This window comes from Vitis riparia, chromosome 17, assembly GCF_004353265.1.
Source record: "Vitis riparia cultivar Riparia Gloire de Montpellier isolate 1030 chromosome 17, EGFV_Vit.rip_1.0, whole genome shotgun sequence".
Classification (NCBI taxonomy): Eukaryota; Viridiplantae; Streptophyta; class Magnoliopsida; order Vitales; family Vitaceae; genus Vitis; species Vitis riparia.
In genome coordinates, this window is record NC_048447.1 from 12,961,979 (window position 1) to 12,987,260 (window position 25,282).

The 25,282-nt window shown below is 35.6% G+C and overlaps 3 protein-coding genes across 5 annotated transcripts; all 3 read left to right on the forward strand.

Moving 5' to 3' along the window:
• Positions 1-199: 199 nt before the first annotated feature.
• On the forward strand, positions 200-6,206 carry LOC117904757 (probable methyltransferase PMT2). 2 transcript variants are annotated; one of them, XM_034817512.1, is made up of 7 exons: positions 200-392; positions 1,680-2,313; positions 2,632-2,842; positions 3,387-3,675; positions 4,604-4,993; positions 5,175-5,252; positions 5,565-6,206. In XM_034817512.1, exons 2-7 carry the CDS (start codon positions 1,687-1,689, stop codon positions 5,800-5,802), a joined length of 1,833 nt encoding a protein of 610 aa, XP_034673403.1. In that variant the 5' UTR covers positions 200-392; positions 1,680-1,686; the 3' UTR covers positions 5,803-6,206. The 2 variants fall into 2 exon arrangements, with proteins under 2 accessions (XP_034673403.1, XP_034673405.1); XM_034817514.1 differs by lacking the exon at positions 200-392 and adding an exon at positions 746-1,025.
• A 2,040-nt stretch (positions 6,207-8,246) lies between these two features.
• On the forward strand, positions 8,247-9,665 carry LOC117904112 (protein PHYTOCHROME KINASE SUBSTRATE 3-like). The gene has a single exon (XM_034816631.1). The coding sequence runs from the start codon at positions 8,247-8,249 to the stop codon at positions 9,663-9,665; it is 1,419 nt and encodes a 472-aa protein (XP_034672522.1).
• A 6,045-nt stretch (positions 9,666-15,710) lies between these two features.
• On the forward strand, positions 15,711-21,989 carry LOC117904996 (NAP1-related protein 2-like). Of its 2 annotated transcripts, XM_034817849.1 has the most exons (11): positions 15,711-15,939; positions 16,783-16,905; positions 17,040-17,090; positions 17,338-17,409; positions 17,571-17,684; positions 17,787-17,848; positions 18,837-18,897; positions 19,052-19,108; positions 19,234-19,278; positions 21,499-21,602; positions 21,682-21,989. In XM_034817849.1, the coding sequence occupies exons 1-10, from the start codon at positions 15,811-15,813 to the stop codon at positions 21,589-21,591; spliced, it is 807 nt and encodes a 268-aa protein (XP_034673740.1). In that variant the 5' UTR covers positions 15,711-15,810; the 3' UTR covers positions 21,592-21,602; positions 21,682-21,989. The 2 variants fall into 2 exon arrangements, with proteins under 2 accessions (XP_034673740.1, XP_034673739.1); XM_034817848.1 differs by having other exon boundaries at positions 21,499-21,989.
• Positions 21,990-25,282: the final 3,293 nt, after the last annotated feature.

Here is a 25,282-nt window from a genome sequence, read left to right on the forward strand (position 1 = left end):
TCCCAAAAGTCCAAAAATTGGGCACCTACACGCTTCCTAATAAAATAGAAAGAAAAGACAGGGAGGTGATGTGGTAGGCTCTGATTGGTCAGACCTTGAATCCTCCATTTTCCTTCGGAGCACGAAGTCTTGAATCTTGAATAAATCATGTGCGAAACCTTAAAAAATAAATAAATAAAAAAACAACCAGTGAAGGTCTAGATTTACATGTCCTTTTACTGTACCCATCGGACACATTTATAGAGAGCGAAACCTCGCTTCCTCTTTCTCTTTCTTTTCCTCTCCTTCCGGCCATCAAAATCAATATCGCTGTATCTATCACTCAAACGCAGCGCATTGCGAAAAATGAAGATACTGTGATCATTCGATTGGCCCCACAAGATCACCCATCCGTAAGAGTTTCTAACGTTTAATGCAGATCATCTTCATCTTGTGGTCATGCTTATGGATTTTATACTTTTTCTCATGATGATTTTCATGTTTTCTTATTTGGGTTTTGATGGGGTTGTCGTTTGGATGGCGAGAAAATGCGGGGGAAAAAAAAAAGAAGAAAGTGGAATTTTGTGCCGAGCCCTTGTTTTTTTGGAAGTACAATGGAGCGCATAATATTTAAAATTAGAATTTATGTTATTTATTTTCCTTTCCCCTGTTTTTCTTGGGAACCAAACTGTGGATGTGTTTGACCTGCACCAGTTTTTTTCCTATGACCCTATCTCGCTAGTGAATTTTATTGGGTTAGTGCGCAATTATCGGCGTGTCTTTGTTGGACTTTCTTGTGTTACTGAGAAAATAAAAGGAAGGAAGAACATCACATCTCTATACATATGCACACGATCATTTGGGTTTTCGTTGGTTAGAAACCAGAGGAACATAAAACTTTGAAATTTCTGTTTTTTTGAACCATTTTTCTCGGCTTCCGGAAGGCAGTTTGCAAATTCGATAATAATTGGTTTTTACAATCATGGGAAAACTTCTATGAAGTCTCCCAGCTCTGGGGAGATCTGAATGTTAAATGACTCTTAAAGGTTTGAGTTGGTCTCATTCGCTGAAGTGTTCTTTAATGCATCCGTAATGCTTTAATGGTGTTTTCTTCAAATTATTGACCGAGTTGTAAGACTTCTGTTTAAACCAGAACTTTTTTGTTCATGGATCTACATCTTCAGTCAATGTAATTTATCATCTCGGCAAATGCAGCCCATGTTTCATGCTCATTAAATCCCAGATCTTGCTTGGGGATTTGTGTTTTATTTTATTTATTTATTTATTTATTTATTTTTCGCATATAATATCATCTTAGATGTAAAGTTCATAACTCCAAGATTCCATCTTTCAGCATTCCTTTTTCTTAATATAAAACAAATGCTGGCAGGGTTGATTGTGTTATTTGTTAATATAATCTGCCCAGATGGGGAAACAGGGTGCTCTGTTTTTGCCCAGCAATTAATTCTGAACAAGCTGAAGCATGGACAACTCACTTGGATTTCAAAAGGGTTGAAATATTTGAAGTCTACTTTAGATTCTTTCTCTCTGTACTTGAGTGGAAGAAAAATTGGAGGGCGTATAATGCTTCTGTTTTAGATTGTACTGTATTTTCTTCTCCAGATTCATAGTTATATTTACATTGCATCTAGTTAGTATCATTGCTAGAATTCTTCTGAGGCGGTTTGACAAATTTTTAGGTGCATCATGGCGAAAAAAGGAAATGCAGCAGAAAGTAAAACTAGGAGCTCTATTTCCATCTTTGTTGTATTGGGTCTGTGTTGTTTCTTCTATATTTTGGGTGCATGGCAACGAAGTGGTTTTGGGAAGGGAGACAGCATAGCCATTGAAGTCACCAAACAAACGGACTGCAGTATCCTCTCCAATTTGAATTTTGAGACTCATCATAAAGATGAAGCAGGGACAATTGGCGACCAGTTCAAGCCATGTGATGCTCAGTACATTGATTACACACCATGCCAAGATCAAGACAGAGCAATGACGTTCCCCCGAGAAGATATGAACTATAGAGAAAGACATTGTCCTCCAGAGGGAGAGAAACTTCATTGCCTTATCCCTGCACCCAAAGGATACGCTACACCATTCCCATGGCCAAAGAGCCGTGATTATGTACCCTTTGCAAATGCACCATATAAGAACTTGACTGTTGAGAAGGCTGTTCAGAACTGGATTCAATATGAGGGCAACGTGTTTAGGTTCCCAGGTGGTGGAACACAGTTTCCTCGTGGAGCAGATGCATATATTGATGAACTTGCTTCTGTGATACCATTTGAAAATGGGATGGTTAGAACAGCATTGGACACTGGTTGTGGGGTAAGTCAGATTTCATTTTCATTTTGCTTTGTAGTTGTTTCTTCCTGCAATACCGATATGACCACCACATTTCTGGGATCCAAAATGATCTCCTTTTCTGTTTATTGCCTGCTTAATCAAAGTACCTTGTTATTATACAGCCTAGCCACTTGTATATGTACCTCTCCATTGAGGGGTTAAATGACTTTTTGTGCCAACTTCTTATATCCAGTCTTCATGTTTCTGTCCAGTCTCTGAAGCATTTCGTTTTTGCTGCTATCCTATTATTTTGTATTTTAGTCGATTTAATGAATTAATGCTGTGTGTGGTTGTTCTCAGGTTGCAAGTTGGGGTGCATACTTGTTTAAAAAGAATGTTATAGCCATGTCATTTGCACCAAGAGACTCACATGTAGCTCAAGTTCAATTTGCTTTGGAGAGAGGTGTGCCAGCAGTTATTGGTGTTCTTGGAACTATAAAGCTACCATATCCATCTGGAGCCTTCGACATGGCTCACTGTTCTCGTTGCTTGATTCCATGGGGTGCAAATGGTTAGAGCATTTACAGAACAAATCTTGTTTTGCATAGTATCATAGACTGTTTAAGAGAGCCATAGCTGAGCATGTTTTCCTGGTTTCATGAGCTTAAAGTTGTGGGGCTTATTCAGGCTCCTGACGAGTCTGAGATGCCGAGTTTGGTTTTCTGAACCCTAAACATTAGTATCTCCTTTAATGGCATCTGCATATTAATAACAGTCATTTTAGCTTGCTCTGAAATGGGTTGCTAGCTAATTGGTTATGTTATTCAATGAATCTTTCTATTTTAGTTCTTGCTGAAGATATATCAATTTTACATGTTAATGAACCTAGTCAAGCATGACCTGCACTTAGCCCACCTTGTTCCACAAAGTCTGTCTTGGAGCCTGCAGGCAAGACTGATTTGTTGGCAACCCTGCTGGCTGCTACTATTCTTCTGATCAAATTCTGTATCTTGATAAGTGATCTTTTTTTTGTTCCTTTATTGAAAGTATTCTATTATGACATTTTGATGATAGAAATTATTTACAAAAAGGCATGATTGGACCTCTATCTGCAGATGGAATGTACATGATGGAAGTTGATCGAGTTCTTAGACCAGGTGGTTACTGGGTTCTTTCTGGCCCTCCCATCAGCTGGAATATTAATTACCGAGCATGGCAGCGCCCTAAAGAGGATCTCCAGGAGGAACAGAGCAAGATTGAAGAGATTGCCAAACTTCTTTGCTGGGAAAAGAAGTATGAGAAGGGTGAAATAGCTATCTGGAGGAAAAGAATAAATCATGATAGTTGCAGTGAGCAAGATTCACACGTTACCTTTTGTGAAGCTACAAATGCAAACGATGTCTGGTATGCTGCTACTTGAATATGTCCTACTTTGTGACCTATTCGTTGATGTTAATTGAGTGGGCATATAAATCTGTCTTGAAAAAATTAGATATTTCTCACTTTGCTACAACCAAACAAATTATGCTGAGACTTCGGAAGAAAATTCATCAGTGCTATACTTATTCCAATTGTATAATTGTGACATTTCTTCCTTGTCTCTTACTTTCTGGCTCTAAGGTGTTACCAACCATCTGCATTGTTTTTGCTCTAGAGTCAATTCTCTAAGTTTCATGAACTTTAAAAGAAGCATGTGAAAAAATTGGAGATGCCATAGGGAGTATAAACTGTTTAAAATGAAACTAGACCGCGGCTAATTTTTTGTCTCTTGAAAATTCTGATAGAGTTTATTATATCTGCCCAAATTCAGAATTTCATGAAGGTTTAAAGATTTCTAGTTATTCAACATGACAATTTTAGGGTCTGTTTAGTAATTGTTTTGAAAAACAGTTTCTGTTTTCTAGAACATAAAAAACAAGAAAACATGTTTGACAACTAGAAAATAGTTGTCTTTTTTTTGTTCTTGAAAACTGAAAATATAGTGTTTCATATAACATTTTTTAATTGTTTTCACTTGTTTTTTAAGAATTGTTTTAAAAAATAATTATACAAAATTACAAATATGAAGAATGATTAAAAATAAAGAACTACATATAAAAGTTATTTTTAAAACATATTTTAAAACATAGAAAATAAATATTTGTCCTACAAAACATCATATAACAGTTTTTAGGAAACTGTTCTCAAAAACTATTTCTCAAAACTATTTTCGAAAACAGTTACTAAACAGGGACCTTAATCATTTGTTAACTAGTTTGAGCTGTAGTACTTCTCCAAGTTTTCGAGTGACTTCTGTCTTGTTAAGATATATTCATCTTCTATTCATGTATAGGTACAAGCAGATGGAGGCCTGCGTAACTCCTTATCCTAAGACTACAGAAGCAGATGAAGTTGCTGGTGGTGTATGGAAGCCATTTCCTGAGAGACTGAATGCCGTTCCCTTCAGGATATCCAGTGGATCCATCCCTGGAGTCTCTGATGACACTTTCCAGGAGGATGACAAATTGTGGAAGAAGCATGTCAAAGCTTATAAAAGAACCAATAAGATCATTGACTCAGGAAGGTATCGCAACATCATGGATATGAATGCTGGTCTGGGCAGTTTTGCTGCAGCACTTGAATCACCCAAATTGTGGGTGATGAATGTTATGCCTACAATAGCTGAAAAAGACACTCTGGGTGTCATTTATGAACGAGGATTGATCGGCATATACCATGATTGGTAACCTTTTGTAACATGTGTCTTCTGTTTAGTCATGCCATATGCATATCATATGCTTGGATTGGATATGTGTTTCATTAGTGGACTTGATTTATATATCATTAAATTTTGGTTCTTTTTTGTTATCATGTGTCTAATTATTATTTCTTTTTGTGTTTGGATTACCCTTATTTTTAATCAGGTGTGAAGCTTTCTCAACTTACCCAAGGACATATGACCTAATTCATGCAAATGGTGTTTTCAGCTTGTACAAGAACAGGCAAGTCTCTTTTGGTTCTGCATCATACTCGTTCAACTTTCAGATGTGAAAAATTCTTTTATGCATCAGATATTTAACTTACAAATTTAATTCCATAAAGAGAAGTACAAATTGGTAGAACATGTTAAAGATTTGAATACACCATACAGCAGGAATCACCTTTGGCAATTAAAATGCCGTAACCATAGGCTCCTGTTTTCATTTTGAGCCTAGAGTTTTCACTCCCCTATTTGTGAATTGCAGCCTATGCTGGTGGCCCAAAAGGCCAACAATATTTCTGACATTTTGTGTATTTATACAAAACTAATGCAGTTGTAGTGCGGAAGACATTCTTCTGGAGATGGATCGCATCCTACGGCCTGAAGGAGCAGTCATATTCCGTGATCAAATAGACGTGCTCATCAAGGTGAAAAAGATCGTAGGAGGAATGAGGTGGAACACTAAATTAGTGGATCATGAAGATGGCCCCCTTGTCTCTGAAAAGATATTGTTTGCTGTCAAACAGTACTGGGTTGTTGGTGAAAACAACTCCACAGCAGCTCCACAGTGAATTCAAAAGAGGGAGCTTTCAGTGTGATTTTATCAGGCAATGTTGCTACCTCTGATTCAAGTCCATCAATTTCATTTATCTCACTCATGGGTATCTGGCCGAGTAACAAACATAGGGGATATGATTCTTACATTATCACATGTTGATTAATTCATTGATTGCCCCATGTTCTACCATTGCCATTGTTGATGGTACTAGTTCGCAAGGTTCTATGGTTTTAGATGGCCTTCTATTTTTATGTTTGTTTGAGGTTCTAGAGATGATGTTTATGTTGTTTTAGGCTTGGGCTAAATTATTTCTCTAGTTTTGCATGTGGTATGCCCTGCCATGATCAGTATGCTGATTTCTAAACCTTTTGGAATGTCTCTTTCCCTTTTCAATGCTTATATATCAATTTTGCAATATGTTGCTGTGATTATTACTTGGGTTTTTCAAATCTCATCTTCATTATCATTATTACTTGGGTTTTTCAAATCTCATCTTCATTATCATCCACAAGGGCCACACCACATGCGAGCGCACACCAGCAAATGGGGCACAGTGTAAGTAGTGAACGTGAAAGACGTAGCGATGATGGCAGAATGTAGGACTTGACAGCCCCAGTGATGGGGCAAAGTGACACCTTCATGGTGCTGGAGTGTATGCAAATAATGTTAGTGTTTTGAGAATGAAAATGGCAGAAGTCTGGTGGTTGGTGTGAAATGATTTTTTGCCATAAAAACCATTATTAAAGATTTTATTGCACATTGGCTGTAGTAGAGCCATTGATATTCCGTCCCGCTGATAAACAGCAAATGTTTTTCAGATATCTTTCAAATTATTACCGAGTATTACTAGAATTACTATCAATTATTGCTTTTAATTAGCAAAGACAGGTGAATTATTTAGAAATGTTATGAGAAGTTGGTGAAGAGGTGTGCAGCCAAAAGGTTTACCAAATATCACTAGCATAAAACAAGTAAAATACGTTGGAGCACTGCAGCAGAAAAAGGTTTGATTGTATACAACATGTGAGTCTCTGTCCCTATAATTCATTACAAGTTGTCTAAAGAAGAGATAAATTATCGGCTAGGACTTGCAAATTTATCTCATTAATCTGACCGAACGAGCAGAACATTAGGGCATTAAATTGTACCTGTCTCCTAACCTGCTATTATTGACTCGAAATACACGGGTTTCTTTGTTTGCTGTCATGGTTTGATTTCTTTCATCTCAAGGCATGTCATATGTGTACTGTACTTTGACTAGAACCTTGCTTTGAAACCCAGCCTAACTTGGTAAAACATCTTTCAAGGCAGATTTTGAGAGTCATGACAAAGTGTTATGAGAGTTGAACCCTATGTGCGAGTTTGTTTGGCCTCACAAAAAAATGCTAGCGTGTCTGATTTGCAATCTTGTGGAACACGACAGATCTTATCTGTATGAATAAGTGATTGTGATATCTTACATTAAATAGAAGAAAAAAATCCTAAAGCTATATATATGTATGAATTCGTTTTAATTATGTAAATGTGTTTTCAAATCATAAATATCTTTTTAGTCTAAAACAGATAATATTTATATGATTATGGGCAAATCGTTATAGCTCCACGAGATAAATGGTCAATTTTTGAGAAAATGAACAACGAGCTAAATGATCAATTTTTGAGGAAATGAACAGCAGCCATCAAGGACATGACCTTCTGTGAATATCAACCAGCCGACTAGAACAGGATGTAAAGGTTTAAAATCATCCTCCATTCATATTGATTTGGACTCACACCTTCCGTTAGGCAGGGGCCATTTAATGAAAGGTGAATGTCAAACAGGGCATGCGTCCACTTTCGTCGTGTTGTCGATGTAGCAAGTGTTTCTGCGCAGAAGGGAGTCCACATTAACACTAGTGATCATATGCATAATGTTTGGAAATGATAGTTATCAAGATAATAGCCCTTCACAGATGGTTGGTTGGAGAACAAGAATTACAAGGCACTTCACCTAGTGAGAAAACCAGGTGACAAAACTTTCAATTAGGCCCCAAGCATGTGGGACCCCTTCCCTTTACCATCTAGCGCTTCAACAAACTGTACTTATAGAAACCAGCTCTCTAGATGCATGCCAAAGCCTCTCAAATCACAGCTCTGTTCTATCAATTTTCATCTTCCTGATCTGCCTTTTTTTTTTTTTTTTTTCCGAGCAATTTTTAGCTTCAAACCTCTCTCCGATTCTTGTTGCCCAAAACTGGGTTGGTGTATTTCATTTCTTTGGCTACTGCTCTTTCTGGGTGATTCAGCCAACCCGTCTGATGGGCTTCTTGTTGAGTCTTTCAAGCTTTTCCAAATAGAATTTCTTTCAACTATTCCTCCTTTGGCTTCTTGAGTCTGCTTTGCAGGAATTTCTTCCCATTTATACCCCATAGCCACATTAAAAAATAGCCATCCTGCAAAGATCAACCTCTCCAAACCATGGATAATGCAGCCAACAGTCTCCATCTTCGGGACGCCTCATTTTCTGCTTACCTCAGCACGACAGAGGAGAACTTTGCAGTCAAGCTTGCTGAGTCGATTCAGAGCCCCTATCTGCCCCTTACTTCAACGCAAGAGGCTGCCTATCCAGTAAACTTAGGAAGAACCATGTCTGTGGAGGAGGGTGAGCTTAGGGTCTTTGGCGCTGAGAAATACTTCAACATGAAAATGGATGATGGGAGGCGAAGGCTTACCACCAGTAGTTCATTGAAGCACAGGCAAATAAAAGAAGACCGAGCTGATCTGCACTGTACTAAACCAAAAATCAGGCCAGGAACTCCGAGTGCAAGCTCTGAAGCAAGTTGGAACAGCCACGCTGCATTATTGCCAAGGCTCCTGAGAAACCCATCTCCCAGTAAGCAAAGGAAGGCAAATGCAAAGATGATTTTTGCTGGTTTTGGTTGCAATGGATCTTGTTCTGATAAGAAATCCGTCTATGTTGATACAAATGCTGAGCCTGGAGGGGTTCATGGAAAGGAGATCAGAAAAAAAGTCGCTCAAAATGATCCGAATCCACTCATGCTGGACAGGACAAGGCTTTCCCAACCAGGGTTTCCAGTCAAAAACGAGATTCATAGCAGAAGTTTTGATAAGGCCAGTATTGGGTTCAAGAGAGAGGAGTATTTTGGATACCCAATTATAAATTCCGGGCTGGAAAGTTTGACAGTAAAAGGAGAGTCAGTAGACAAGAGAGCAGAAGAGGAGGGGCGAAAGTCCCTAGAGGTGTTTGGCTCCCATATGCTGAAAAAGGGAGATGTTGCAACCAACCTAGACAGGAAACTCTCTGTGCTCACTTGGGATGCCATTCCAAAAGTCCAGACCGTTCCAACAACTTCTGAAGGTACGGGAATGTATGAAGACAATGAGAGTGATGCTAGTTCTGATCTGTTTGAGATAGAGAACCTGTCCGGCAGTGCCCACCCATTGTTCAATAGGCAAGCCTCAGATGGCATGTCCAGCTGTACCCGGTATGAGCCAAGCGAGGCCAGCATTGAGTGGAGTGTGATCACAGCCAGTGCAGTTGATTTCTCAGTGACTTCAGATTTTGACGAGAAGAAACAGGTGGAGAGTACTGAAAATTCAAGGGAAATGAATTTTGCAAGCACACCCACTAGACCAAGCAAAACCAAATCCTCAGTGGGCAAGGAAGCACAACGAAGCCGTCCCACTGGACTGTTGGGATGTAGGAGTGACAAAGCGGTGAGAGTTTCTGAGCCAGCATATCGAACAAATGACAAGGTAAAGTCTGACCCGGGATGGCATCATAGGTTGGATTCCTCCATGCCACTAGGGAAGTCCCAAGGCGAGAATAAGGTGAAAGATTTTGAGTTCCCACAGGCGCAACATGCTTTTGCATAACGATCACCTCCTCATTGTGCTCTGCATATGCCTCACTGTCCCTGTACACGCAACCAGGCATAAGCATAGGAGGTAGATTCTAGAGTACCACGGTTGAAATTTCTCCATTTAATATATTATTCTACAGTTAATTATGTAAAATTATCCTATATATGAGAGTGTTTCACTTACTAATTTCTCCTTGCAATGTATCCCGATAGGCATCTGAGCCCCTGACTTCTATCTAGGGATCAAATAAAGCCTTATATCCATCCACATCTTTTCAGTCATTCAAAGGCACAGCAGCTCAAAAACATAAAGGGAGAAGCTGAATTTCTTTAGGAAATTGGCCACGGTAAGAGTATTAAGGGATCACAAAATCCGACCCGCTGCCCTTGTCTGAAACTATTCTTGTTCTCTAGATTCACGACTCAGGTGTTACTCATGTTTTTCTTTAAGCAAGCCTGCTTTTGGCAAGCCCCCTTTTGCCTTTACAGACCAGCCTACAAAATCTAGACCATCTAAAACTGAAGGTCCCACAAATTGCAATGCATGCTTCAGAAAGTGTTACACATTTTGAATTCCTAAAGTTTTCCTCTTAGTGGTGTTGTCTACAACAATCTGCCACTGGCAGATTGGCACTTTCATAAAGGAACTTTGGAAAATTTTCACTTGGCCCAAGATGAAATTACAGTATCACATTGAAATTTTCCATGCGAGGAGAAAGGATTTCTATCTGATTAATGAGTGGAAATCCCGGATAGATATGATCATCCATCATAGCTGTAAACCTACATGACATTGCGCGATTTTAGGGTACAAATTCAATGCATCTCTCAGCAGTTTCATTTGATATTAAAAACAGTGAAAAGAAACCTGCAAGTAATGAAAAAACTCTTACTGTTAGGTTGTGGGAGTAACAAAGCAGTGAGAGTTGTTGAGATGGCATGTTTGGAGGCATTGTGGCATCAAAAGATGGAGGCTAGGAAGTTGCAACACCAGAATATGGTGAAGATTTCTAGGCTCCCATTTGCACGACATGCTTTGCGCACTGCACATGCCTCACTGGGGCACTGCTGATTAATATCTCCATTTAATATGATTCTACAACTAAATATGAGTCTATCCTAAGTATGGGAAAAATGTCACTCACTAATGTGTCAAAGCTTCAGATTCTCATCTTTTATGTCAGTCAAAAGTGGCAACAATCCCAAAACTTAAAGGGAATCTTGATCTCTCTAGGCATGCAATTGGACCCATGGAGGGTACTAATAGACCACATTTGCGTGACCTGACCACCCTTGTCCATCCCATTTCGTTCCTTCATTTGTTGGAGTTCTATTTTTGTTATCTAGATTCACGGCTTGCGATTGGGAGTGTTCATTCACGTTTTTGGAGCATCTATTTGGCTTTTTAACCAAGGATGCTTTTTCAACCAACCTTTGCCTTACTTATAAGCCTACAAATCTTGAGTTTCAGGCTGGCATGTAACTTTCTAGCTTGTTCTACCTGAAACTGAAGGCCCTACACACTAAGCTGCTTGCTTCAGAAAGTGTAGCTTATCTTGGATCCTTGACTGTTACCCCATGAGTGATGAGACTATGTTCACAGAGAACCGCCTGGGGAACATAAGACCTTTCCTAGAGAAACTTCAAACAGTTTTGGACATCATATCAAAGGATATCACAGTGGAATGAAGAGAAAAATAAAATCCAATGTTACAGTAAGAGAAAGGGTTCCCATTTGATTAATGCCATTTATTGCAGCAGAAGATGAACCCCCTATTTTCAAATGACAACAACTTGTGACTGAACAAGGATTGGATATTGAGAAGGAGCCACATGTTGGACAGTTGAGGAATCTTGATATCTTCGATCCTCTCTACGGGATTTGATGAAGGAGAGGATTTTTCAGTCCACATTCTGTTTTAATGATGATAATTTTCAAGGCTTCCTCTCCATTTTAATGAAATAATGGTTAAGGAATGTCACCTACAATGACGCATTCAGCTGAGGACTGTCAAGGCTATAGATTTGCATGAGCAAGTTGGGTGGCCACATTCAATTCTGTAACCATCTCACAACTAAAGGTGGATCCCATTTTCTCTCCTCTCCCTTTCATTCCACAGAGACTAGGCTGGAAATCTAGCAAACATTGCACACACTACATTACATTAAGTGAAGCCTTTACAACAGTAGAAATTATTGAGTTGTAACAGCAGAATCCCTGTACGTGTCAACCAAAAGACAATAATACAATAGACACATAGCATCCAGGGCTGACTTGACTTGATCCAGATACAGAAGAGAGTTATGCCAAAACTGTTCTTTGATTCTAAGTTTCAGATCAAAGCCTCAGCCTACAGTTGGTGGAAAAATTAGACTTTCTCTTCAGGTTATAAAATAAACAGAAAGTATTGGGTTTTCACTTTTGACAGCTCTTGGAGGTGTGAAATCTTGCTTAGAAAACTGTAATAGAGAGAGTTTCCTTTTGAAAGGAACAGTAGGCATTCCATGTGGATGATGAGCTCAAGAAGGCAGATGGAGTAGTAATGAATATGAGATGGGAAGATATCCATCACATTCACCTTTAAAATATGAAGGCTTGATTAAAAATAGTGGCATTCTATCATAAAAGCATGAGAATTCTGAGAGATGGAGTGGGAAATCGGGCCACATGTCAAGAAGCAGAATGTTTTGCAGGGACCAATAGGAGTTGGAAATCAACATCCTTGCAAAATAAGATGTTAACAGTTGTCATGGACCACTTGGAGTAGTCGGCCATTGATGTTTCAAAGTAGCATAACCCATTAAGGCTTTAGTGATTAAACAATTGAATCTAGTTAAAGAAAAGCCTGATCCATCCAATAAAGAGGTGGAAAGTTTGGGAAGATCCCACCATTGTTTTCTTGGTCGAACTTCTGCAACAGGCAATGAGGAAACACTAATATTATACTCTTGATTTAAAACAAATCGAATGGAATACTGACCACCCTGTCTGAGATTCTCAATAGAATTTTTGACAAAAATATCTTAGAGGTTTGAGCCTATACAAAGCAGAAGAACTGACCCACTTGAAGAACCTGAAAAAGCAGCATCTGTTAAATCAAGGAGAATGTGGTATGTTTCACGGATTTAAGCTTGAAAAACTGTATAAATTGCTGATGCAAACCACTCAATCATATTTGAGTCGGGCTATTGGCTTATCTTAAAATTAATATTAATTAATCATTGATTGGGTTTGGATAGCGATGGCAACGGGACAGGTCGCCCCATCCCAATCCTGCCCCGTTGATTCGAAACAATTCTCATCCCCGTCCCATTTAAAAAATTAAATAGGTTAGGGGGGACAGGCGGGTATGATAAATTTCATATCGCCCCGTCTAACTTTTTTTTTTAATTTTAATTTTTTTTTAAAAAAAATTACTTTTAAAATTTTTAATTATATTAAAATAAATATATTTTATAAATAATTAAATTATTATATTTTTTATAACTTATTTTATTAAAAATATTTATTATTATCTATATATTAAAAATAGTAAAATAAAAATTAAATTAATTTAATTTTAAATTTAAATTTTATATATAATTGGAGCGAGGTGGGGCAATACCCGCCCTGAGTTTCTAAAAAAAATCACAAACCTGTCTCAAACCCGTTTATTAAAATTAAACCCCGTTCCATTAGGGGTGGGTACCCGAAAAGACGTGCCCCATTGTCATCCCTAGGTTTGGATGCTTACATATTTTGGGCTGGTTTTGATGGGCTTGCATATAATGGGTTAGACTGTTGTGTTTTGGTTGGTTTTAGTTATTTTTGGGCTTGATTGTGAATATTGATAAGGACATTTTTGGGCTTGATTGTAAATTAATTGCCAAATTTACAAGCATCCTATGGAATTTCCATTATCTTGTCAAATATATGAATTCATTAAAGTCAAGTATTTTTTAGAAAGATTCAACCCAACCCCTTTTTCATCATTGAAAAAACTACTTTAAACTTCCAAAATCTCGTATCTTCAAACCAAATAATGTAATGTCCCTCGAATGGATGAAAAATTCATTAATTGGATTCCTCTAATTAATAAAATATTCAAATTAAATTTTGATGATCCAAGGATAAAGAATAAAAATACTTCAGGATAGGTAATTGGAAGCTCTAATAGTACTATAAAAATGATTGTAAGTAGGTATATAAATAATAATTCAATAATTATAGCATAATGTACGACTTTAAGTGATGACATGTTAACTGCCAAGAATAATGGGTTCCTAAATCTAAAGATTGAGGGTGAGTCGAGAATAATTATAAATTATTATAATAAAAAGAATAATATTCCTAATTTTATTATGTTATTAATGGAAGATATTTAAAAGTTATCTCAAGATTTAAATATTTATAATTATCATCATATTTATAGGAAAATAAATAGAACGGTCTTAAGTATTTGTAATTTAAAATCAATCATTTGGTAGTTAAACTTTTTTAAAGAGGTTAGAAAATTTAATTTTGAAAATTAATGTAACTCATCTTTCAATTGTATAAAGTACAAAGCCATATGTAATACCAAATTAATACCTATTGAAAAATAGGATTAATTACAACTTACAATGTGATCTTATTGTTTCATTAATCTTGTATATTTGTATCAATATTTAATCATACACTAGGATTTTCCTTTATAATAGGATACATCAACTAAATAAAATATTTTCAAAGATAGGATCGAAGAAAAACAAAGCAATTGTAGATTATGCCGACACAATAATGGAAACTATGCATGCAAAACAAAACCTCCTCCTCAATTTCAATAAGACAAAATGTTATCTGGTTTGGTCAAAATTCTATAGTTAAATTCATATTTGGGTTAGATAGAAAAATAATCCAATTGAAGTATCTTCTAAATTTGATCAAAATGGTTTCCAAATGTGATTGGATTTATGATTTTGGTTTGGCTAAAAGTGTGTTTGGAAGGGATTTTGAAAGGTTTCAAAATAATTTTTTAAAATGTTTTCTTTATAAAGATGAGGCATTTTGTGACGTTTTAAAAATTACAAAAATTACTTCAATTTTTAAACCAAAACGTGGTTAGCGGTTCAAGGATTGTAACTTGTGTGGATTAATTGAATTGATGAGTAATTTGGATTTAAAAAACAATCAATTAAAGTTCAACTAAGTCGAGTTTTAATTCAAAGTATTCAATCCAAACACAATTCAACTTTGTTTTTCTAAATTTGAATTAAATTCAGGTTGATTGATTTAGACTTGGGTTGTAAGATTTAAAATTCATCCATATTAATCTTTTAAAAAAATTATATATATATTTATACCAAAATTTAAATAGTAAATAAAATAAAAGTTCAAAATAATTATAAAAAATGTGAAAATAAACTTATATATATATGATAAACTTATAATTTGATATTTTTAAAAAATTTTAAAAATATATTACTAATAATAAACATTATAAGTATTATAAAAATATTAGATTGAGTTTGGGTTAAGGTCGAGTTGTTGGACCTTGATCCTAGTCCAACCTAAATTGAGTTCAAATTGAAAAAGTTTAAACCAAACACAATTCAAATATTGAAAATGTTTGTTCAAACTCACCAAAACATCTAATTGGGTTCGAGATTAGGTTGGGTCAGGTCCGCTCATCCAAGTTGCACACCTAAAATTTTTTTCCAAAAATAACTTTTTTTTAATGCAATGCATTATAAAAAGTGTTACTAAAAGTATTTTTTTCATTTATATTAAAACACTAATTTCTTCCATAAAAGCGTTGATGATCATAACAAACGCAATGGGTTAAGAGTTGTTTAAAATGGGCCTTAAAGCTACTTCTAGCTCACATGAGTCCATGACTGACCTAATCTCAACCCACACTTGGGCTAGCCCAAACACTAATTAGGGCCCATGCCAAATGGTTTTGGGCCAGTCCAATTATAATCCAAAAGCTTGGCCCAATTATCATCTCATATTCAAATGATACTGCAAAACATGTGGCAAATATTTACTGGTGGATTCCATGCACCCCACATATATACTCCACAGCCAACTTAATCCCCCAAAACCCTAACCCTTTTCCACCCCTCCCATTATTTCACCAAGCCGAGAGAGGTAGGGTTTTAGAGAAACCAACTAGGGTTTACCGTCAGCAGTGAAGATGGTGGCAGACAAAGGCAAGAAATTGAAGCAGTCGGAGAAAGAAGAAGAAGTGAACTCAGACCACATTGATGGGGACCTCGTTCTCTCCATCGAGAAGTTGCAGGAGATCCAAGATGACCTTGAGAAAGTAATCTCTCTCTTCCTCTGTTTGGTTCCCCCAGAAAACCCAGGGAAAAAAGGGAGGGGAGATTTGTTGCTTTATGGTTGCCGTCGTTTTACTTTTATGGGTTCTTCTTGTTGGAACATGCTGGGTTCAAAATTCTGATTTTTTTTTTCACTTGCATATTCGTAGGAACCAAACGATTGGTTTCTGTGTTTGGTTTTTTTTTTTTTTTTTTTTCCATCTAATTATTTGGTTAATTTGTAGTAACTCTTCTCAACTCCGTATTCTTTAATTTTCAATACGCACATTAATTTTAGATTTCTTCTGATTCAACTCGTTCAAAGATTCACCTTCAAGTTGAATCGATTTTATTGGCATATATATATATATATATATATATATATATATATATATATATATATATATATATATATATATATATATATATATATATATTAAGTTTACATGTTTTTCTTTTCCTGGTTTAGTGATATAATCGAAAATCATGGAATATTGGTGACTAGAGATGCTAGGGATTCTTGTTCTTGTATGAAGAATGCGGAGAAGTGTTCTTATATATTCTCTATCATTCATTGATGTTTATTTTACTCTCTCTTTATTGCAACCCGTTGGTTTGTTTCACTTGAATATTTATCTTTACTTCAGATTGAAACCCAATTTGTATCTTCTGCTTAAGTGGCTTTTTTGTTTGAGATAGAATTATGTGTAAGAATATATGTATATAATATGACATTTCTAGAGGAGTGCACTATTACAGCTTGCATTTGACTTGGCCTTAGAGTATGCAAACATATACAGTTGAATTGCCTTTTTTCACTGTATGTCTTTTGGTTTCCAATGTTACAGATCAATGAGGAAGCAAGTGATAAAGTTTTGGAAGTAGAGCAGAAGTACAACGAGATAAGGAAGCCCATCTATGACAAGCGAAATGATATCATCAAATCCATTCCGGACTTCTGGTTGACTGCTGTTAGTGTTCTATCTGCTGTTTCATTAAGGGAATATATTAATTATCTGTCATCCCGGTATATGGTTTTTTTTTCCTTTTTTAATGTTATGTTGATAATTTCTAATGTCAATTGGGCCTGCCCTGCTTTCTGCAGTTTTTGAGTCATCCTGCTCTTGGTGACCTTTTGAGTGAAGAAGACCAAAAGGTTTAGCATTTCTCTACTTGAACTAGAAGATTGAGTTGTGCAGTTATTTCATTCACAAGTTCAAGATCACCTCTCTTCGTATATTGATTTACTATATATCATTTTTGAGATGTCTGGGCTTTGATTCAGCAATCAGGCATGGCAGAAAGGATATTGTTGAAGTGTCATCTAAAATGGCTCATTGTTACTATATTTGGATGTTATCTGTAAGGTGACTTCAGTTGGTTGTTGTCTTTTTTCTTGGTAGATTTTCAAGTATCTAAGTTCTTTGGAAGTGGAGGACTTCAAAGATGTGAAGTCGGGTTATTCTATTACATTTGTGAGTTCATTTCTTTTCCCCTGCTCAGTTAGAATTGAACATTTACTGAAAGTTCAGTTTGTTCTAATTATTCAGGTTTGAGTGGAAGAAAGCCTAATTATTCTGTTTGTTAATGGCTTCTACTAAATGGTTACTAATGTTTGTTTTCTTTTACTATTCAGAACTTCAATCCCAATCCATTTTTTGAAGATACCAAGCTGAAAAAGACTTTTACCTTCCTTGATGAAGGCATTACCAAAATTTCTGTTACATCAATCAAGTGGAAGGACGGCATGGGCATTCCTAATGTTCCTTTACCCTTGTACCTTTAGGTGTATATAACTTACTTGTGTTGATCTGTTAGGATACTTATTCTGCATTTTCTTCATCTTGTGAAGGGCATTCCTAATGGGGTTAATCACGAGAAGAAAGGAAACAAAAGGCCCATTGCTGATGCAAGGTTGGTTTCCACAATCTACTCTTAAGTTTTATTTACTCAGTCTGGTTTTCCAGCCAATTCTACTGCTATAAAGTTGTTCTTTGGCAAATAGTAACATAATTAGTGGATTAAATTAAAAATCTGTAATTTCTTCTTTATTGCTCCTGGTTCCTTTATCTTTAGACATTCATTCCTCTTAGCAGAGCATGATTAGAGTAGGGTTTCAAAAAGAATTTTGATAGGCAAACAAAAAGGCATATTAAAGAAGCACCAATTAGAAAAATGAGATGCACGCAAGAGATATACAAAATATTCCACTTATAGGTGAAAAAGAAGTAACACCAAAGATAAGAACAATAAAAAATCAATATCCACGGTTAAAGTTATCAATAAAATTCTGCAAAGAAACATTTTCCCTCCCCAACAGGGTTCTAGACCATTCCAGAGATCTGATAAGGATGTTCTCATTCAGATTTTGATTGCTGAGCTCTTCCCCATCGAAAATTCTTCTATTTTTTTCACATTACACATACCAAAGCAAACAAAGTGGAGCATTCAATGAGTAGAGTAAGGCTTAAAAATTTTCCATTAGTGAGTAGAATAGGGCTTTCAATGAACATAGCGTAGCGACACATACTGTGCAAATGTATGACAATGCTTGGTCCAGAAGAAAAAGGATGAAGAGGCTGTGAACTCTAGAAAAATTGAGTATTTTGTTTCTTTTGAAGAATGACTGGTATGTCAAACTTTGTGCTTGAAATAGTGACCTCAAAATCTAATATTTATGCTAGTTACAATTTTATTAAGGTGTAATGCTTTTGTTGCTAGCAGCTCTCATGTTTAATTCTCCATATTGAATATTCTTTTGGGAATGCATCATCTCAGTTAACATTTCATTAAGACATGTTTTCTTCTTTGGTATTTATTAGAACAGTAGTATATCATACAGAATTTTACATTCCTTCATAGGCTCAGTTCTTCATTCTATACTCAACTATTATGGATGCAGTTTCTTTAGCTGGTTCAGTGAAACCCAACAGAAAGATATCATGGACGATATTCACGATGAGGTATGTTTTAGTTTTCTCCTTTTTCTTGGATTATTTCAGAAAACATATGCCAATGTTAGAGGAATTGAGGGATAAAATTTTTTGTTGTATCTATTTATTTAAATTCTTCTATTGAAGTTATTAATGCTTCACTTTAAAAATGTAAAAATTGCAGATTGCAGAGATAATCAAGGAGGACTTATGGCCCAACCCTCTCACTTATTTCAATAGTGTAACTTTTTTTTGTCCTTATTCTTTTCCTTCATTATTCCTTAGACATAAAAGAAAGGTTTGGTTCTGGCCTGATTTCTTTTGCTTTATGTTACTCTAATGTTATTGATGACCTCTCTGATGCAGGAAGCTGATGAGGAAGACTTTGATGGCGAAGATGCCGATGAAGAGGTAAATGAAGATTTCCTTTTCCTCCCTATTATTTGTTTTCCCTGTGGAGATTCCTATGAGTTAGGCTTTGTTTAATAATTGGTTGCTTTTGGGCTTATCTTAGGCTTATTGTTATTTCTGTTATCCTAGCTCTTGTTAATTGTCACATCCATTTGAGAAAAAAAGGTTGTAATCATTTTGTTTCGGACAATTATGCTTATTATACGTGTAAGGCAGTCTTGTACTCGAGAGAATTCTGGACTGTTCTAATCTGTGAAGTTACTTGCTTCAGGGCTTCTCATGAGGACTGTGAGTTTTGTTTAAGGATGAACTTTAGGGTTTCATAAATTGAGTTTGGAGAAAACAATATCACAACTTAAAATACAGAAAAGGAGATGAAATACCCTTTGATTGAGATTTGGATTCTCAACTTATTATTCTAGAGCATTGGGGTTTGGGTCAGTTGAGGTTGTTTTTTCATTGGTTAATTTGGCTTCTATAGAAATACATATTTATTGGTTGACCCACATCAAAATATCAGAAGCCAAGTTAGGTCTGATATATTATACACTCCTCAAATTGGAACAATACGTAAGCTTGTTCCATCTCATTAGAAATATGGCAGCTTGACAGGCTTTAGGAAGTTCCCCACTATTTTTTTAGGGCCATATCTTGTGCTAAGTCAGATGCTAAAATTATTTTCTCAGCCTTATGTAACATTCTTTTTGGTCTTCTTTGTGCTCTAGTTACACCCTAAAACTAAATTGGATCATATCTTATTTGTATTCGTAGAATATTCCCTATCATCTGAGGAATCTCTTTCATTTTGCCCTCAATTGATGTTATTCCTTGTTTCTCATGAATACGTTCTATTCTTATTCTTTCCTAATATTGACACTTTTTAATCTCCACATTCTTTCCCCAACTGGGCTCATTTTATCAACATATTTACTTCCAATTGCCCTGCATTATTGGTTTTAATGTTGTCTTGCTCAATTCTCAGTGTCATCCATCAAACTATGATTCTATAGTCTGTGTCCTTTTCGATGGATAACTTATGAATGTTAATTAAATCCTTTAAACAGATCTAGCACACAGCCACTTCACAATTGAGGTTTTTGGACCTATAATTCTCCTTAGCTCCATAGATGAAAATTGCAGTATACCTCCCTCTTAACGTTTAAGTGTCCACAGTGGTAACATGCCCAATGCTATTTCTTGCACCCACTATAGTAGATGATATGAACTACTAAAGAATGCCATAGTAAGAGACTGCCTGAGGCATGCAATGCAAATTGCAGTAGCCATAGTGGTGCTGGATTTATCATGCTACAGGATACAAGCTGCTATTATCTTGACCAATTTTATATGCTTTCATATGGTTGTGGATTTGTGAACTTGAACAATTATCTTGATACTTGATGTATTTATAATCAACAGTCAGAAAAACAAAGATGACATTTTGATTTGTAATTTTCAAGAATAATTCGATGATAATTTGTTGAGTTTTTATTTTCTGAATTCTATTAGCTTACTTGATTTAAACCTGCTTTTCTTTAAGACACATTCTTTTGGCAGTTCTGTCTCAGGAATATCCCCTTATCTTAATTCCCTTGGAGACATTTTCTTTTCAGTACAACTCAGTGATTAGTATTACTGTAGTTTCTAGTATATCATATCTTTAATCAATGATATCGCCTTATCTTAGTTGCCTTCTCTATTTTCAACCTCGGTTTTCAATCTTCTAGCTATTTCATTATACATTTATCAGGTTTAATTCCATACTTATAGGGAACAAATTCTAGGAAGAGTTGATGCTGGTAAATCTGAGGGGAAGTTAGACATGCATGTTCAGGTTTCATGTGTTAAATCATTTGTCTCTATCACCTAAAGTAGCAATACTGATGATGTTTGTCAATCATGCTGAGTGTCATACACTTGCACATTATCTCCTTAAAATTGAGGCTGCATAATGGACAGCAGTAACACATTTATCCAACTGTGATCATCTAACCCAATATTTTCGTTCAATTAAAGCTCAAAATATAACAACTGAGCTTCCAAATAGACACATTTAAGCCTGTTATGTGTGTGGCGTATACACATCTGTTTTCAGTTGTCCTGTTGGTTTTAACTTGCCATGTGAAGTGTGAGAATCTGTTCCTTCCCAGGGAATTTTTACACTCCTGATTATATTTGAACCATTGAATGACTGATTTTCTGAATCATGCTTTCTGGCAGGGAAAAGGAGGTGATGGTTCTGAAGAGGACGATGATGATCAAGAGGATGACGATGAGGATGATGATGACGATGAGGGCGATGAGGACGACTGAATTCTTTCCATGTTGGCAGTACACTTCTTTTAGATTTCCCTGCTTTGGTAATGGCTTTTGTAAAGTCTCTAATGGTTGCAAATGTACCAGGTGACGGGACAGTGACTACTTTAACATCGTATCATGGTAGCTCTCTTCTATCTTGTAGGCACCTTCAATGTCACGGCCAAGCGGAGGTTCTCCAACTCTGTTAGGCCTATATTTTTTTTATGTTTTATGAGGCTATCTTTTGTGGGTTTTCTTCCCTTGATATGACGGTCAGTAGATGATGAGGGTATATTGTCTTTGTTTTGAACTTTATCTGTTATGAACTCCATCAACAAGGAAAAGGGTAAAATTATACTCTAGGGTGTAAATCTCATCCTATGTATATCTGCATAGTATATGTTTGCTTTTTACCCAAGTGTTTTTCTCCGCCATGATCAGAGATTCACGTCTTGCTCTTAAGCGTGATGTTTTTAATGGACCAAGTGAATCCATTGATATCTTCACTCAGTTTTCCTTTATGGTAGGAAAGTTGGCGGATGGCAGTAGCTGAAATCTATAGCAATGCCTTTTCTAATCCTTGGTGTATGATTTATGTGATTCATTGAGGGTTGAGACAACTTCTTAGCGGGTCCGATGCTATGATGACAATATTAAAGGTTTTTATAAATGAATAAATGTTTGATTGAAATTCCAACTGTTTTAGTCCAATATTTTCAGCTTGATATTTTTTTTAATTCAACACTGGTTTTAACTCATTCAAACTTCATCCCTGGAAGCCTATACATTGTGTTATTGTGTTGGGCATGGTATGGCCTACTTGGCCCGTCGAAGGTACAATCCTATTAAATGTAGAGGGATTGGGGATAGCTTTGTGGGATCAGTTTCGCTTATGGATCCAATCAATCTTCTATTATCATTTAAACTATCTAAGTATGGAATTTTATATCCTGAACTTGTTTCTCAACAAGAGATTACACCCTATGGAAAGTCATTTACATCATAATAACATACACCTCATAACAACTTGCTTATGTCCATACATGCTTTAACAATCAACATGCATGATTTTCCAATGAAGCCCATAAATGGCTCAATACCTCGAAAATGGGTACCCAACCATATTTTAGTAGCACCTCTTCAAATAAGAGCTTCCTCGGACAATGATTTTAGAAAATATTTTTAATCTCAGAAGTGTTTTGAAAAAAAAAATTGAGTGATTTCTAAAATGTTTTTAAAATTGTGAAAAATTACTTATAATATTGAAAGATCATTTGTAATGTTTTCACAAGTAAAAACATTGATACGCATGTTCTTAAAATGTATTTGTAATGATTTTAGGAATTATTTCAACTCTTTTTAATACTTAAAATTTTTTATCTTTAAGGTATTACAATTATCTTTCAAATATTACAAAGATTAAAAACACTTTTCAATAATTAAAAATAATAAAAACATTTTCCAAAATCACCTTCAAACACACTTTTAATTCCTTTACAAGTTTCTCAAATTTTTATCGATTTTCTCAATTTCTATCGACATAAACATACTTCCTAAAATAATTGTAAAACACACATTTAATTCCTTTACAAATTTCTCAATTTTCTATAGACCAACTCAATAGTAATATTGTATGATTGACTAGAATGGAAAATGGACACCCGAAAAATATTAAACCCCCCCACCCCCCAACCCAAAATTATCATCCTGGCATACTATAATAGAATATTGAAGCGAAAACAACCTTATAAATTATATGTTCTTATGTTAGGATCTTAACCTTTTAAAATGATAGGCACTAGAGACAAGCTCCACTACACCAACTCATGACATTTCTATTTATAGTTCATTTCAACATTGGTTTATCATACCAACACCAACTCCACTTTACCTAAAATATAAAGAGAGTACATAGAAATTCACAACCACTATATGTGATGTTCCCCTGCCCCCACTTATTATCTTTAAACAAAAGTTTAACAGTCCATTTCCAAATTTTCCATTTTAGGAAACGAGAACCATAACATCCCAATGGTTCAAAATACTATATCTAAATTACCCAATTTGTATTATTTCCAAAATATAGTGAAATATTGACCACCTTTTTAATTTCAATATTCAATACAACTTCCAAAAAGGAAAATTAGGTCGAATTCACAATGAAATCAAATTTCACTTAAAGCCCAATCAGCCTTCAAAGTAGACATCAAACTTTAGGCATAGTGTAATGCTCTCATTTTTTCAACTTTTAAATATCAAACTCTTAATATTTGAAGATGAAAAAATATTGGCTCTATTCAAATCAAAGAATGTAAATGAACTTGCACAAGGGTTTTTATTGAAATTAGTCGAGATATTATTCCCTTCCTTCACTAATATTAGCAATTAGAGATAGTGGAGGGAGTCACCGTCAAAATAAAGCGAGAAGCAATATCAAAGTTAATTAAAGAGTTGAAACTAGGGGTGACAAAGTTTTGTACGATTCGTCAATACAATTATAACCCAGCATGTATTTCACAAATTTTGGTTAAATATAATCGAATTTGGGTCAAATTTTTGTCAGTCTAGGTTACCTATTTAATAAATAGGTAGCTTTTTCAACCTACATAATACAAATTTAACCCAAATTAACCCATTTAATAGTCTTCCTGATTAACCTAATCATAACTTTAAATCATTTAACCCATATTTTACTCATTTTAAATAAATATTTTAATGAGTCATAAACCTATTGATTTATGTGACACATTAATCATATAATAAGACCTAACTGAATTTGATTATTAAACGAGTTAAATGGGTAATACTACGTCTTATCTATTTAATAACTAAGTAGTATTTGACTTTATATTTTTAATACAATTATAATTCATGTCGGGTTTGGATTGATCTATATAACAAAATGCCTAAATTCTAACACAACATAAATACGATGCACTAGCCCGAATCGTCACCCTTCATCAAATAGAGTGGAAATTGGAAAAGATTAGATGTCCATGACATACCTCACATGTATGACTCAAGTGCTACTTCGACACTAGCACTGATGGTTGTTAAGGGCAGATGTGGAATTCAGACTTAATTATTGCTTGTTTTGGTTGATGAAAAGAATAATTTCAAAGGGAGCCCGCCCATATAAAGGAGCAAAGTGGGCTCAGTCTTAAATCTTTAAAGACAGGTAACATGAATAAAATTAAACAGGTAAACGGTAACAGAAATAACGGAAAAATGAATGGAAAATCAAATAAAATTTTCGAAACAAAGTACAAGTAAATATTATATTTGACAACAATTGAGAATCAATAGCTGTAGGGAAACGCCATAGGGCAAAAGTCCAAAACCACGGTCAATGACAAAGAAAGGAGAATGATCCTCTTTTCAACAGTTCTCAAACAGTCTCAGGAGTAAGTGGAGGGCCATAACCAAATGGATTCACTGATTTTTATCAGGAACCATTATAAAGTATCACTTGGTCCTTGAGAGAGAGAGAGAGAGGGAGATGAAGGTGGCAAGAAAAAGGCCATAAACAAGATTGGTGAAGCATGCAACTAGTGGAGAAGAGATTGAAAAGCTAGCACAACTGCACTGACAGCTTCTTCCGCTCTCAATGTCTCATTACCTACCAGGCCTTCTGTACACCACACTTTCCTTGCCTACTTGGCTACTTTTCTCGACCAATTTTTATAGAGGGTAATACTACATTCTC